Genomic DNA, 16,494 nt, shown 5'->3' with positions numbered 1-16,494 from the left:
AATACACATGTACAATATTTATGGGCATTTTTGTCTTTTAAAGAAAATAAAGTTGCATTAATGGTTATTAGGTCAGATTTTATTTAATATTACACTTATCTATGTATTTTTGTAGGATCCAATGTATATTAATTATCCTTAACCAGTGCCTTTAGGACCCTTCGACAAAAGCTCTTCTGAATGTATAGGGATTCACTATTTCATCTATTATTGTGTGATTGGTTATGGAGGTTTGAACATCTCTGTATCCCTTTCACGTATATACAGAATCAATTTTGAATATATATATATATATATATATATATATATATATATATATATATATATATATATATATATATATATTTTGGTCAAAAGTTTTGAAAATTAAAATAATAGACTCAAAATTTTCATAATCAATTACTCATATATTTAAATATTATAAATACAGTAAATATTAATTATAATCTAGTATAATTGTAACTAAAAAAAATCGTATCTCTTTCTAAATTTTGTTGACTTCTCGATAATTAAATCGAAACTAATAGTTTTACTTTTTTCTATGCAAATAATTAAAAACTCATCTTTACAATTACCTTAAAAATAAATTTATTATTATATATTTCATCAACATACATATTTTTTTAAAATTTAAAATTAAAAAATTATTTATTATAATCTAATATAAAATTTCAGAAACGTAATTATTAAAAAAATATATATGATAATGAACTCATCCTTAAAAATCAATTATGAAAATTCCAACAGAATACATCTTCCTAAAAAAACACGGTACATTACTGGTTATCAAAAAAATTATGTTAACATATATTTTACATGTATTAACTTAACAGCATATTGGATCCAATAAAACTTGTTTTATTCATTTATACTATCTTATTTTATAAAATTACTTAGAAGTGAGAAAAATAAATTCAGAAACAATTTTCTTAATGTTTAACAAGATTTTTGAAATAAATTGGAATATGGAAAGTTATAGTTCTTTGAAAAAAAATATATTTATAGTTACCAAATTTAGTTGTGATCAGGTTATCTAGTTTTCTGTGATTTTATAATATATATATTCTTTTTATTTCCAGCTTTCAACGCTTAATCAACATTTAAAGCTTTTACTTCCCTTTTTTTTTTTGTATTATTAGTTTATTCATGAGCTTTAATGCAGCTATTATACACATAATTTAAATTCCTACATATAGTGTCTATTTTTCATTTGACTTTTATACAATTAGAAATTATTAATATTCAATTTAAATCCTTACAATTATTTCCAAAAATGTTTTTGTTTTCGATATAGTATGTTAGATTTGTATGAATTTATGTTAACGTTCAAGGATGAAATTGAAAATGACTTTTATTACGCATACGAACGAAATATAAAAAAGGTTCCTTTATAAACTTGACATTTATTTTTAATTAACTTTTCTAGAGTCATAATTTTTAAAAAACGATATCATAATTGTAATTGGATAACGTGAATCATGTAAAAAGATAAAATGAAAACAATTTGTCTGAAAAGAAAATCTGAATTAAATATTAAAAATACATTCTACCCGACTATTATGTTTGTCTATTCTAATGTTAATTCTCATTAGTAACTCTCTTTTTTTTGTTGTTAAAAGTAAGAAAAGTAATTCGTGCTTTTTTGTGAAAGAAAATTAGTAGTATTACTTTGGTCCTTTATATTTATTAACTAATAACTTTTATGAAAAATCTAACTGGTTATTTTTAATATTTCTTTCTTTTTAGTTGTATTTTTTAAAATAAACAGATTTTTACCAACAAAAATAAAAACACGATGAAGGTACTCTTCCTGTAGTTTTTTTTTAAAACTAAAATTAAGTAGGGTTTTACTTTTGTACTTATTTTAATTTAAATTTAATTACAAGGCAAGTCAACTTTGATTTTTTTTTTCTCTCTGCACTCGCGATTTGATACCTTCTCAATAATTACATGAAAAATTAGAAGAAAAATATTAGGTGTGCGTGTAAGAAGAATCTGGGAAACTTGTTGCTCAATCACGATCACTCTCAGAGTTCAAAGGGAATGAATGCTTTTTCTCAGAACAATAACAACAACACCAACTTTAATCGTTCCATTGTTGTTTCCCTTTAACCCCAAATAAAACCCAACAACACCAACTATAAAACCCAACAACCATCGGGTTTCGGAGATACAATGATTGGGCGCAGAGACAGAGAGGGACCCTTGATGAGGAACATCAACCCAAATTCTCTACGCAAATCCAGGGTCCTAACCGCAGTTGCAATTGGCGTCTTCATTGGATGCGTCTTCGCTTTCTTGTACCCCAATGGCTTCTTCGTTTCTGACTCTGTCGCTGCTAATCGCCGCCTCTCTAACGCGGGATCCATAACCCAGGTTCCATTTTCGTCAAAGACTCTGCCTTTTTGCTCTTTCTTACTGTTTCAGCTTTCGGGTCTCCTTGCAATCTTCATCACATATGTGATTGCCGTTGACTGGGATTTCCCAATGTTCTGACCAACTGTTTTTTTTTTTGTTGGATTGTGTTTGATCTTACTGATCTTGCTAGTTTTCGATCTATATGTCCTCATCTCTTCCCTGGCTGAACAATGCACACTTGTTTCATCTTTTTAAGATTTGTGGATTTGTACGGTGGTCAATTTTGCTTGTCGAATTTGGTATGATATAGTGATGTTAGTATCAATGTGTGCTTATAAATGGTCGTTTTGTCTACATTAGTATATCCTGAAAATCATGTCTGGTTGGTTTCTCTGCCTCGGGATAAAGCAATCTCCTGGCTTAGATGCTAAACTGGAATTCTGTTTGTATGGTGATTGGAATTTGGAGATATACCTGACATTGTTGAGTTTCTTCAGACGAGCTTACGAGGCAATCTAGGCATAATGCACAAGTCTGCCTACTATTCTTTTGGCTTTATTTGAATAGGCAGAGTTTGATATTTCTTTGATTGGCTTACACGTGATTTATAGGATTGAAATTTAGCTATGCACAAACTCATTTGATCTTGCATAAGTATCTTTCTGTATGAGGAGAAGTACTAGTAGAAGACTCTGTAAGACTCTTTATCATCGGTTAAAATCTATTGAAAAGAAAATTGTAACTAGGAATTTTAAAATGGGAAGTGTGTTCCAAAAAATATGTAATTTCTGGTGATCTTCAACCAATAGTTAAGAGTGTGTTCAAAAGGATGTGTTTGATCCTATATGAAAGAAGAAACAGCATCATTTTCATTGTGGATTTTGTTTGGCAGGAAAATTCAGCTGGATGTGAATCCTCAGATCGGGTCAACCTGTTGAAATCAGAGTTTGTAGCGGTATCAGAGAAGAATGCTGAGCTAAAAAAACAGGTGAGGGAATTGACTGAAAGGCTTCGGCTTGCAGAGCAAGGGAAAGACCAGGCTCAAAAGCAGTTCCTTACGCTAGGTAAACAGGTTAAGCCTGGACCCTTTGGTACTGTAAAGGGATTGAGAACCAACCCTACCGTTGTTCCTGATGAGTCTGTGAACCCGAGATTGGGAAAGATATTAGAGAAAGTTGCAGTTAAACGAGAGCTTATAGTTGGACTTGCAAACGCCAATGTAAAGGAGATGCTGGAGGTCTGGTTCACCAACATCAAGAGAGTTGGCATAACCAACTATCTAGTTGTTGCTTTAGACGATGAGATTGTAAAGTTTTGTGAATCAAATCAAGTGCCGGTGTATAAAAGAGATCCAGATGATGGTGTTGATGTAATTGGAAGAGTCGGGGGTAACCATGCTGTCTCTGGTCTTAAATTTCGTATTCTAAGAGAGTTTTTGCAGTTGGGATACAGTGTTCTTCTATCAGATGTCGACATTGTATATTTGCAGAATCCATTTGATCATCTATACCGGGATTCAGACGTGGAGTCCATGAGTGATGGTCACAATAACATGACAGCATACGGCTACAACGATGTGTTTGATGAACCTGCAATGGGTTGGGCTAGATATGCTCATACTATGAGGATATGGGTTTACAACTCTGGTTTCTTCTATATCAGACCAACAATCCCTTCAATTGAGCTTTTGGATCGCGTGGCGACACGGCTTTCGAAAGAGAAGGCTTGGGACCAAGCTGTTTTCAATGAGGAACTGTTTTACCCCTCACATCCTGGTTATGATGGCCTTCATGCTTCCAGAAGAACTATGGATATGTATCTCTTCATGAATAGCAAGGTTCTGTTCAAGACAGTGAGAAATGATGGTAACCTCAGCAAATTGAAGCCTGTAATTATTCATGTGAATTATCACCCTGATAAGCTTCCCCGAATGAAAGCAGTTGTTCAGTACTACGTTGATGGGAAGCAGGATGCTCTCAAACCTTTCCCTGATGGCTCAAATTGGTAACCTTGCTGCTGCTTCTGCTGCTGCTGAGGGTATATTTTCTTCTTGTTTAGACCAGTTTCACAGTAGATTTCATTAGCTACAAAGCATCTGTGTAGGTAAAAAATGATATCATTTTATGAGCACACTGAGTTATATGCTTTTAGGCCCCATTCTGAGATGGTTCGGTTTTTTCTTCTTTCTATTGATTTTTAATGCATGCTTTTTGGTGGGGCTTACATGAATTTTGTTCTGTAACATTTGTTGTATGCTAATTCGAAGTTTTTTGTTGTTTTTATGTCAACCATTTTATTTAGGGATCCATTCTCCATCTCTTTTCGTTCTTTAAACCAAATCAAACTTTAGACTGGAAGAAGATTTTTCAAGAAATTTTAACCATAATTCAATGGAAAATTAACCGAATCAAGTAAAAATAAAGTCGAACGGTTAAATATTAAGTAAACGACTAAATTTTAACTTTTAACATTTGTAATCAAATTAAGTTCACTTTTTATGTTTGGCTTTCTAAGCAAATTTTAAAAAAATATCTTATTTGTATACATCTGTGTTGTGTTTGGATGAAATAATTTAATAGAGTAATTCATTTATTTTGAGGATTTGAAATTCTTTGAAGTAAAATGATTTGTTTGCATGAGAAAATTAAAAGGAAATTGAAATTGAGAAATTTAAAGAAGGTATCCCAAATAATTAAAGTAGTAGAATTTTAAATTCACTCAAAAAAGAAGGTAATTGAAATTTCACTCCTTTTCACTCCTCTACCACTCCATTCATGAAGGTTGAGTTGAGTTGACCTGTGATGAAGGGCGAGTTAAGTCAGTTCGAGGTGAATGTCAAGCTGAGTTAACTTAGGTCCAAGGTTGAGCCCAATCGGCAAAGGCCGATGGTCGAGCCGAATTGAGCCGGGTCGACGGTATAATCGAGTTGGCCCGGGTCAAAGGTCAAGCCGAGTGGTCCAGGCCGCAAGTCGACCCAAATCAGTTTGAGCCGAAGTTGAGTTGAGTCAGTCTGGGTTGAATTTGAGCCAAGTTGGTTCGGGCCGAAGGTCATGCCAGACCGAAATTTTAGCCAAGTTGGCCTTGGCCGAAGGTCAAGCATAATTGCTCAGGTCGAATCTTCGTGAGTTGAGACAAGTCGTCTCAGATCAAAGGTCGAGCTAATTTAGCTCAGGCTCAAGGATATAATTGTATGAGTGGCAAAGTGGGTTGAGCCAAACGACCCAGCCCACCAACCCACCAAAACGAGGTGGGCCCGTTTGCCTAGCCCGCCCCTGGCTTACTTTTATTTTTTAAATTAAAAATAATTAAAAAGATTAAATCTATATTATATTTTTGTAAAGATGTAGATATGCAATACTATTATAATTTAAATCATTAACACTTACAAACTAAGTTCCAATTATTAGTTATAATAAAGTAAGTTAACATATAAATGGTATTAATTATTTTAATTAATCTAATTAAAAATATTATTTGATCTAACTAAAAACTTAGAAAATACTTATATGATCAAATATGCTTTAAATATTCATTTATAAGTACATATACAAACAAATTTTATAAATAAATAATAGTAAAATTTTATAAAAAAAAAGTGACGGGCCAACTCGTCAGCTCACCTGTGGCGGGGTGGGTTGCAATTCCTAGCCTGTTTTATAGTGGTGGATCAATCTAACTCGACTTGCTTTTGGCGGGCTAAGGGTGAGGTGGGCCAAAACGGGTTCGTGGCTAAACGGTTTTGCCACCCCTATAGAATTGAGTTTATTTTAAAATAAAAATTAAATTCCTTTATTCAAACAAAAAAATTGAATTATAAGATATTTCAATTAGGGATGACAATGCGAGTCGGGTCACCCTGTTTTGGCTCGCCCCACATTTGGGCAGCATAAAGTGGGTCGAGCTGGCCCATCCCGTCTTACATAAAAAATGCAAGCTAATTTCTTTAGCTCGTCTCACATAATTTTTGGCATGCAGGTTTGCGGGCCAGTTCGCGACCCGCATGATAAAATATTTATTTTGTATTTTTTTCACCAAAGTGTAAGATTTTAGTAACCTTATTTTTATTTAATTAAATTAGTAAAAATAAAAAATTTCTGTAAGCCTATTTCTAAAAAAATAAGTAATATTCAAATTATAGAATTCCTAATTTTTAAGTATATGTATGTTGAAAATAAAAATGATAAAACAAGAGAAGAAACACAAACAATAAAGTTGTATTTGGATAGACTAGAGAAAAAACTCTAGTGGATAACTTTCTTATAAGAAACACACACGATATATTGTATTGGTGTCACCATATTTTAAAAGTTTAATTAATGCAGGCTCACCAATTACTGGCCCACATTAAGCGAAGCAGTCAACGAACTAAAATACTCTATCCATCCTGCACTTTTTCTTGGAGGCCTAGGCCTACGGGTTGACTCATCCACATTAGACTCTTTAATTTTAATTAATCAATCTAAACAAACTATTTAAAAAATTAAATGAATTCGATGATAAGGATTTCTATTTCATTAAATAATGTTTTTAAGATATTAATTACTTTCTCCTATTCATGTATAGATTTTATTTATCATAAACACGTCTTCAGAAATTTAGAAGATTTGCATTAAAATGAATAATTTTTTTACGAGAGTTCTAGTTGGCAAAGTACTGGTTAACATTAATCTCAGACTTAAAGTGACCAAGATATTTTCCTCCTGTCGATTCGAAAACTGAAATGTTAGAAACACAATCTCTCACATATTTTTTAAAAATATTTTTATTTATTAAAATGTGTTATAAAACATAAAAGTATAACTCTTATTCAATGAGTCTACTAATAATTTTTTGTATTTTTTTAATAAATTTTAGCTATATAAAAAGCATGTCAAGAGAAATATGTCAACAAATGCTACAAAAATACCCCTTTCAAAAATAGTCAAATGCTACTTATATACAATAATGGAAACTATGAATATAGTCAAGGGAAAAAAAGTTAGAAAACTTAAGGATAGTATCTTCAATAATGTTATTTAATTAAACTATCATCCTGATATTTTTTTAAATATTTTAATACAAATATTTATTACATAATAACATTTACTTTGATTGGAAAAAAACACAAACAGTATTAAGTACTAAATCTAAGTTTTGTCCTCTTATTTATTCTCTATTACTTGTAAAAAAAGCAGCTTGGAGGAGAAAAACACAATCACAAAACTTCATAACAAAGTCTCAAAATGTCATCCTAAAAGAATAATCTCAATGTGAAACCAAAAAAATTGGATACTACTATGAAATTAAGGAAAATGCCAACCATTACCTTAAGAGTAGGACCATAATGTAAAAGTTTTGAAAGCTAACAGATAAAAGCTTTAGTGATGTCTACAAGGAAAGGCAATTATGGCTTGTAATGTGAAAATGATAGATCTTAGTTTAGATAAGTTGAAATTTGAATCCTCATCTGTCATTAGAGTTTTGATCATCATCATCAGCATCTGATTCAGCAGACTTCATATTCAAACCTTCCATTACTTTTTCTTTACCAAACATCTCATTGAGTTCATCCTGTATCCATATATAACACATCACATCAGATGCTGAAGTTTGTGGTGTATCAGTATCACGTTTCCTGGTTTAGGTAAATTATGTTTATGTTTTACTATGTTTCTATATAATTAGCTAAATCTCTTCAAATTGCTTCAAAGAAAGAATGTACTTAGTCATTGAACTTAAAAATCTATGGTAACAGGAAAATAGCTTGATAAATAAGGATTCAGATGGCATACCAGTAAGGAATCGTTATCTTCTATCATCTTATCACACTCATCCATACGGTCATGAAGCTCTTTTCTGAGTGCAGCATTTTTGGCATATAGATTTTTAATGGAAGCATGTAGCCTTTCACATTCCATCTGCCAAGATGAAACACAAAAGTTATAGAAAACACTAGGACTAGATAAGAGTGGAAGGGTATACGAAAGTGCTCAAAGATCAGTTTTCCAAAATTTCATAATCAATTTGGATGTATTTCTATTTTATGTTTTCCCTTGTTAGTGTATTCATGTTCAAGTTTAAATTTCTAGAATACAAGGTATCAATTGTCCTGTGACAGAGATTAAGTGGATCAGATCACAATCGAATCGTGACGTTTGGATTGTTACACTCTTAAGTAAAAAAGAGTTGCGCCCTGATTAATGACTACAACTTTTAGTTTAGTGGTAAGGACTCGATCCTGACGGGAAAGATGTCATGTGCAAATTTATGCCAGAAAATTCAAGTGCATTTATCATTGTCTTGTCACCTCATGTACTCTACAAATTTGTATATCTTTATTTTTGTATAATCAATATAGCATATGATAAATATGTTGGGTACCTTCATCTTCATCCTTGATCGCTTAGCTGATTCCTCCTCTGATTGCTTTCTTCTTTGTTCTTTTGCATCATCACTTTCCTGTCAAAGTAAATGCAGACCAATTGGAAATAGTGGACATGAGTAATGATTAAAAGCAAAACTATAACTATGACATGTATTTAGCAAAGAATTAGTAAAGATAATACTGCAGAAGCCCCTCCAACAAGCCATACATGGTGGTATGTAGATTTGATGATACTTATATTTAAATTTTGGGTTGATGAAAAGTCCCACATCGTTTAAAATAAGTTAGGGGTAAATGTTAATGACTATATAATGGACTCTAAGTCTAAAATATTCCTTGTTCCAAGTCAAAGATACTTTGAGCTAGTGTTCCTCGGATTGAAGACTTTCTTTCATTTTCTTTGTATTTGGAGTTTTCACATTATATTCTTGTGTTCTTTATATTAATTTTATTTATCTATTAATAGGGTGATTTTTAGGAATAAAGACGATAATGTTTTTAATTGGTGATGATTTTTTCCAACATTAAATAAACCAAATCATGTAGATGGTGTAGGTATAAGCATATTTAACACATTTAAACATGAAAGAAATCAACGAGGTGAATCCATGCAATGTATCTTTGGGCCATTATAACACCAATATTAAACCATTGATAGTTGAATATCATAATTAAATTCTCCTTTTGTACACAGTTAAATTGGTACATATAAATTTCCTTCCAAGGTAATACTACCTATTAATTTCACTTTCCCTTTATCTTTTGAATTCATTAAGATCAAGTTCCCTTCTCTAACATAGAAAGTTAACCAGAAAGATAATATGTGACATAATATAACCCTCAAAAATTCAGTACCTCATTTGCAAGTTTAGGATTAGTGGCAGATAGTTTTGCACTCAAGTTCCTGTTCCTCTCAGTTGGATTTGCTTCAAAATGATTCGACCCAATATTTGCTTTGTGTTGAACAGAATTACAATTTCCAATACTAGTCACATTGTTTCCACCTCCCCCTGATCAAATCTCATAGATCATAAGACAGTGATTTTTCTTCTTTTATACATCAAATCACAAATTGATGAACTCAGAACATACCATTTCTGGTTGTCACACTGGATTGTTCTTGCTTAGCTGAAAAGATATCCTTCAACTGAAAGGAATCATGCTAATAAGCATTATGAACTGTGAAGGTGACAGCCAGTGTATATCTACTGTACAATAAATATGCATGTATACCTTCATCATCTTCACCTTTGGTCTCTTACATGATTTATTCATCACCTTCCTTTTTCTTTGTTCTTTTGTATCATCGCTTTCCTGTTAAAGTAAGTAGGTATCCCTAAGAATTAAAAGCACAAACCATTGGCAAGTACTTATCAAAGAAATTCATGTTCACTATAGCACACATCACGATAACAATAATGGTGGTATTTTTTTCATCAGAATGACCTTAATTGACAAGGAATTGATGTAGAAAAAGTAAAGCCAGTGCAAAATTGAACGCAAGTTTAGAAAGTATAAACATATGCAATCAGAAAATCATAATATTCCCCCTGCAATAAGCCACACTGGGTGGCATGTAGATTTGATGATACTTGAATAAACCAGACCATATAAATGGTGTAGCTATAAAGGAATTTAATAAACTTAAATATGGAAGACATCAATGAGGTGAATCACTGTAACTTCGGACCATCATATCATGCAATTGTAAACTAATGGTAGTTTAACACGATAATTAAATTCTGCTTTTTGATTCAGTACAGTTGAATTGGTAAGTACATATTTCCAGTAACATTACAAACGTTGTGTGTGAAATTTTTTTCTTTCTGGAAGAATATTAAAAAGAACTTTTTAGATTTTAACGAATTTATGATATATATCTATTATTGGAAAAAAATGAGTTATTCCATGTTATTCTTTTCTAGGTTAAATATGTATTTAATCCTAAACTTAGACGTGAAATTAGAATTCATTATTTTCTTTCGTTTTCATATATTTTTGTTCTAAACTTTAAAAAAATAGATATAATTTTTTAATCTAACTACATAATTTCTTTTTTTAATATGTCGATGATGTTTTAAAATGCCGTTTAAATTGTGTACCAGGTCTATTAAATTTATTTTGCCTTTATATTAGGCATTCATTCAGAACCTTGTTTCGATTTCCTAATATAAAGGTTAACCTCAACATGTGACATATAAACTAAGAAAAGTTTAGTACCTCTTCAAGTCGAGGTTTAGCGGAAGATGCTTTTATACGCAAGTTCTGATTCAGATCACTTGGATTTGCTTCAAAGTTACCTGTTTCAATATTTGTATTTTCATCATCAGCATTCTTGGCATCTCCCACACTGATCAAATCTCAGTTCATCAAACTTGAATTTTCTTCATAATTAAATGACAAATTGATTAACTTCAAACATACCAGTTCCAGGCATCGTCCTGGAGTGTTGTTGCTTAGTTGAAGAAATATCCAGCAGCTGAAAGGACCAAATATTATAAGCATCTTGAACTAAAACATTAACATGTTTTTATTTTAATGTTTTATTAAATTACTGGTCTTTACGAGTTCTAAATATAAACAGTGACAATGTTGAATCATATTCTATATCTGATTGTAATATTCAAACACAGTGAAAATACTCTAAAATATATCGTGCAGAAAATATACAGTACTGTTCAATGTAAAAAATTTAAACTATGTGACCTCATTTATTCTCTTTATGCTTGAGATCTTGGGTGATGTATGCTCTGCCTTTCTTTTTCTTTGTTCTTTTGTGTTGTTATTTTTCTGTCAAACAGTTCAGCAGGAAATAGCAGACATCAATAAGAATTCAATGGAGCAACCGTAACACTTTCTGAAAAGTATTATCAAAAGAAATTCATTTTCTCTAATTCTTCTTACATTGCAATGTATATGCACCTTTGTTGATCCACCGTTATTCTTATTATCATTGCATGTAACAGTTGTTTCCTTGCTTTCAATAGTCACACTGTGCACAAACAATTTGAAAATTACTGTTGAAAAAAATGCAATGGTGATATTCACCAGCAGAACAAACGTACCTCCTTGTTGATCCTTTCATGTTGGTTCCTTGGATTGAAGGCCTTCTTTCATTTTCTTTGGCTTTGGGAGCTACGTTACTTGTTGGTTGTGAGATCTTGTAAGAATGGTTCCTGAAACGCATGTTGTTTTCAGCAGAAGCTGATAGAGAACTCTGACCAACCTGCAAAATTGTGAATATTCAAACACATTCATCATGGAAGTTATAAACCTATCAAATGACTGAGGAATTATAGTTACCCTTGCTGCCATCATAGGGTAATTGGAGAACGAACTACTTTGATGGAGAGAACCATATTGAACTGGCCTATTCCACATCTGGATCAAACAAGATATAAGAAGAAAACAAGTGTTATTTTGGTCCAATACACTCCTTCACGTTAAGGTATATACATCACGTGCATGAGACTAGACATTAATAGGTAGTCTGATAACAGGTGAAACTATATGTCCAACAAACACAAATCTCGCTGGTACGAGAAGCTCCAATTATAATATGCATGAATACATATATCACTACCTGACTTCCGAACCGTGGGGAATAAAAGCGAGGACTGGATGGAGTTAAACCGGAAGTTGGAGTGGACCCAAAATTACGAAAAGCGGAAGCCTAATTAAAAATTATGAGTGTGTCAAAGTGTTTGTTTCCAATGAGAATAAGTATAAAATGTCTCAAAAAGAATGAAACACTGATACCTGAGAAGTAGACCAAGGAGTTCGGCTTTTGGGAAGGTTTGGTATTTCCTGTTAGAGAAAGAGAATTAGATTCAAACAAGAGAATGTGTATATCATGGTGTGAGAAGATTGCAGAAACAAGAATTCAGTAGAGATGGTAAATATGATGTTTGCTTACATTCATAGGAGAAAAACTTCTGTCATCAGGCTTGGCAACTGTCTTGTTTTTCTCCTTCATGATGATCAGGAATGAACTCAGTATCTGATTTAATGAACAAATTGCTTTTAGATCAAATGCATTGAACAAGAGATAAAGGTGACCGTTTATTCGAAACTTGCTTTGAATACAATATATTATTTGAGAACAAAATCATTGATTTTCTTTGCATTTGTTTCTCTTGGTGAAACTTATAGGATTAATCTGACTAGCTTAAATGGTGCATGTGTGGGGTTTATCAATCGCCCGCATTAGTGCTCTTCATAGATCCTATCATTGAAATAGAAGTGATAAAATTCAAAGTGACTAATCTGTGGTTAACGATCCAAACTTATGCTGTGTTTTTAATTTATTCTGAACACTTGAGAATAGTAAATCATCTCGAGTGTGAATTAGATATCAATGGATAAGTGTGCTGGACATTAACGTAGGGTGACAATGCGGACTTGGCGGTCCGGAAGAGAAACAAAAACGGATCGAGATATTGAACCTGCTGACATAAAAAAAGAAAACTTGCATTTTTTATATTGGTTACTTTTCTTCTAAACAATTTTTGTATGAACGTTCCAAACTTTTGTATGAGTGAAAAAAATAAGTGTTATATATTTTTGAATGTGCTAAAATTTGAATAATATATCGTTTACGTTAAAGTAAAAGTACAAATATGATGAAAATGTTGAATTATCAATTTATCATCTAATATACAAGTACAAATATAATGAAAATCTTTAGAAGCTTTATCATAAAAATTTAAGAAAAAAGAAAGTGAGCCAAAACTTATGCAAGGTGGACAAACTTTTTAGCCCACATTTTCACTGCGGGTGGACCAAACGTGGGGTGGGTCTAAACGGACCGAATCGACCCACATTGTCATGCTTACATTAATGGATGATCCAATCAAAGTCTAGTAATACTTTAACTGAGAATAAATTTTGTTAAGATAAACTCTAAATTATAATTCTAAAACTATGTTAAAAAAATAAACTTTAAAAGTGTAACTAAATTTTATAAAATTGATTTTTACGGTGAAATTTACATATCTTTATATATTTTAAAAGATCCTTATATGGAACTTTCAAAAAAACCATTTGATGTAGAGGAAAATACTGGATTAACAAGGCACGTTTAAGAAGAACACAAATATCTTTCAACATCTTAAGTGAATCCCGTCAACCCACAACAATGAATATTGTACAAGCAGAAATTTCACCAAAAACCGAGTTTACACAGTTTAAGAATAAAAGGAAAAGATCTTTCAACATCCTAAGCCAGTCCAATTAGAAGAAGTATCACAAATTTCACCACAAACAGAAATTCAGTTTACACAATTTGCTTTGAGTATTTCTGTTTTTATTTTGGTTTATCAGCTATGAGGACATGAAACACAAATGATAAACCAAAACTAACATCCAGAAAACATAACTGAAAGAAGAACGTTGAAAACAGATTTCATGTTTAAACCAATATGAATAAAATGTCCTGTGTCTGCATCAAAAATCAGAGAGAAAAAGAAGAGAACAAACCTGTGTGTGTGTGGCGCCAATGCAAGTGCTTACGAAACTTTATGAAGTGTTGTTGTCTATTGATTATGCATGTTTCTTCTTATATTCACACAAGATACGTTACATTATTATTATTATCATTGCTAACGAAAATACTGACGCCGTATTTGTGTTCGTATTTTTAATTTTTATAAAAATTTGAGTTGAAACAAAAAATATATAATATAATTTTTAAAATAATTATTAAATATAAAATTAGAAAAATAAAATATGTAAATAAAAAAAAATTAAAGTAATTTTTAAGAAAAAAAGTTAAAATAATAATTAAAGATAAATTATTTATAAAATAATTAATTTTTAAAATAATAATTAAAAATAAAATTGAAATAACAAAATATAAATATAAAAGAAAATATTTGTTTATATATCGTTATAGATTATTATTATTATTATTATTTTATATATATATCATCACATTTAATGCACAACATTGGTGTATTTTATCGCTGTTTGTAAAGATTGGTAGGCATGTCTTATTTTGGTTCCCACCAAAGTGTATGAACATTCATATTTAAGGAAATAAATAATTTACTTCCTTTATGAAACTTTTGAACTGTAGGAGTATAAAGAAATTTGAAAAACTTGTTGAATTTGTATTTTGATATTTACTTTTCAGATTTGCACTGTGATATATATACCTCCCTATCCATATAGATATAACTGAATGTGTTTTCAAAACCGGTAAAATAATAAGTTTTTGTATGCTTGTTAAAATTCGACTTCATTCTTAAACTACAATAAAAAGGAAAACGTCGCAATAAATATTTTTTTCCAATAACATTAAATACAATAAATGTTAAGTATTTAATAAGCATTAAATACTTTATCTTCTTTCTGATAATTTCTTTTATTTCTTTAATTGCATAATACAATGACTATTTAATGAAAAATAGAACAACGGATAATATATTATAATTTAAATTATTTTAAACTAGTGAAAAGACATGATCATAATTATAATCATTTTTCTATAATAATAAAAAATAATAATTTTTATTTATTTTGTAAGTAGTTATATAATTAAAAAAATATTAAGTTTAAGAAATGTCAAATAAATATAAAGAAATAATAATTTAAAAAATAAAATTGATAAAATGATTATTTTAATTTTAAAAAAATATTTAAAGGATAATTTTGAAAAATAAATATAGACACTAAAAAATAAATTTCATTATATAAGTATAAATATATAGGTAAAGATGATAAATTTAATTTGTTTAAAATATTTTATTCTGCTTTTAATAATTCTTAATAAAATATTTATTATTTAACTTAAAATTGTATATGTCCTAGTCAGTTGTTTTCCTTTCTAATTAGAACAGTGATTATTTGTTGGAAAAAAAAAGTATCAGAGTAGGCTTAAAACTTTAAACAAATATATTTTAGATTAAAGGATAATATTTTTTTAGATAATAATAACTATAATTTTAACCTTTGCAAAGCAAGAAATATTTAAGATTTATCTATACTTACTCTAAGGGACATTCCAATTTTTTTTTACATATTTCTATTTTCAATTTTGCTCTTTAATAAATAAGTGTTTGTTTAAATTAAAACAATTGTTTGACTTTTTTTAACTGTTTTATTAAATTTAACTGTTTCATTCATTTTTTTCTTAAATTAATTATTTTTAAACTAAAATAAGTATCTTTAGTAAAAAATATTTATAATAAAATTTTAAAAATTATCTAAAGCAATTAATCAATTATCTAAATCTAGTTAATCTAGAAGATCTAAGAATTTAATCATAACATCTGATTTCTCAGATCATTATACTAAAATTTTCATGTTAAGCTCAAAATTTAATCCAACACACTCGTATCTATTCCGAGCATTTAAATATTTTGGATGATGTGATTCAATATCATATTTAACATTTGTTTTTCAACCTCAATTTAAATCAATTAAATATGAGTAATAAATTCCTCTAAACATTTGAGAACAAATTGAAATCATTAACATGAGATAAAAATGTTAATGAATGAATTTTTCGCTAAAGTAAAAATGTATCGCTTGAGCGAATTCTTTTTATTAACTTGATTTGAATAAAATTTTCTTCTGTTTTTTCATTTTTTAAGTCTCTTATAAAATATTTCTACTCTTGCAAAGAGATACAATAGTGATCATTCTAAATTCAGAGCAATTATAATTAAAATTTAAAAGAATTTGTATTGTTAAATATTCAATATCAACTATATATAGTTTTATTGAATTTTTACACTTAACAAAGTATGATCATGTCTATTATTTGTTGA

At 30.0% G+C, this 16,494-nt stretch overlaps 2 protein-coding genes across 2 annotated transcripts; one reads left to right on the top strand and one right to left on the bottom strand.

Annotated features, from left to right (window-relative positions):
- The first annotated feature begins 1,946 nt into the window (after positions 1-1,946).
- LOC114169794 (arabinosyltransferase RRA3-like) lies at positions 1,947-4,646 on the top strand. Its single transcript, XM_028055100.1, has 2 exons — positions 1,947-2,376; positions 3,251-4,646. The coding sequence occupies exons 1-2, from the start codon at positions 2,176-2,178 to the stop codon at positions 4,364-4,366; spliced, it is 1,317 nt and encodes a 438-aa protein (XP_027910901.1). The 5' UTR covers positions 1,947-2,175; the 3' UTR covers positions 4,367-4,646.
- Positions 4,647-7,800: 3,154 nt separating this feature from the next.
- On the bottom strand, positions 7,801-12,698 carry LOC114170414. Its single transcript, XM_028055891.1, has 14 exons — positions 12,639-12,698; positions 12,482-12,529; positions 12,306-12,395; positions 12,026-12,103; positions 11,788-11,948; positions 11,645-11,714; positions 11,147-11,201; positions 10,943-11,022; positions 9,956-10,036; positions 9,815-9,869; positions 9,578-9,732; positions 8,719-8,796; positions 8,130-8,255; positions 7,801-7,908 (listed from the first exon to the last, which is right to left on the bottom strand). Exons 1-14 carry the CDS (start codon positions 12,696-12,698, stop codon positions 7,801-7,803), a joined length of 1,245 nt encoding a protein of 414 aa, XP_027911692.1.
- Positions 12,699-16,494: the final 3,796 nt, after the last annotated feature.

Source organism: Vigna unguiculata, chromosome 11 (assembly GCF_004118075.2).
Source record: "Vigna unguiculata cultivar IT97K-499-35 chromosome 11, ASM411807v1, whole genome shotgun sequence".
NCBI lineage: Eukaryota > Viridiplantae > Streptophyta > Magnoliopsida > Fabales > Fabaceae > Vigna > Vigna unguiculata.
The sequence above is the reverse complement of the archived record's forward strand: the minus strand, read 5'-3'. Positions and strand labels throughout refer to the sequence as shown.

Coding starts and splice junctions, on each gene's coding strand:
- LOC114169794 (XM_028055100.1), top strand. CDS start 2,176: ATGATTGGGCGCAGAGACAGAGAGGGACCCTTGATGAGGAACATCAAC. Junction 2,377..3,250: donor ACGCGGGATCCATAACCCAG/GTTCCATTTTCG, acceptor TTTGTTTGGCAG/GAAAATTCAGCTGGATGTGA.
- LOC114170414 (XM_028055891.1), bottom strand. CDS start 12,698: ATGAAGGAGAAAAACAAGACAGTTGCCAAGCCTGATGACAGAAGTTTT. Junction 11,949..12,025: donor ACCCTATGATGGCAGCAAGG/GTAACTATAATT, acceptor ACAATTTTGCAG/GTTGGTCAGAGTTCTCTATC. Junction 10,037..10,942: donor CTAAACCTCGACTTGAAGAG/GTACTAAACTTT, acceptor TTACTTTAACAG/GAAAGCGATGATACAAAAGA.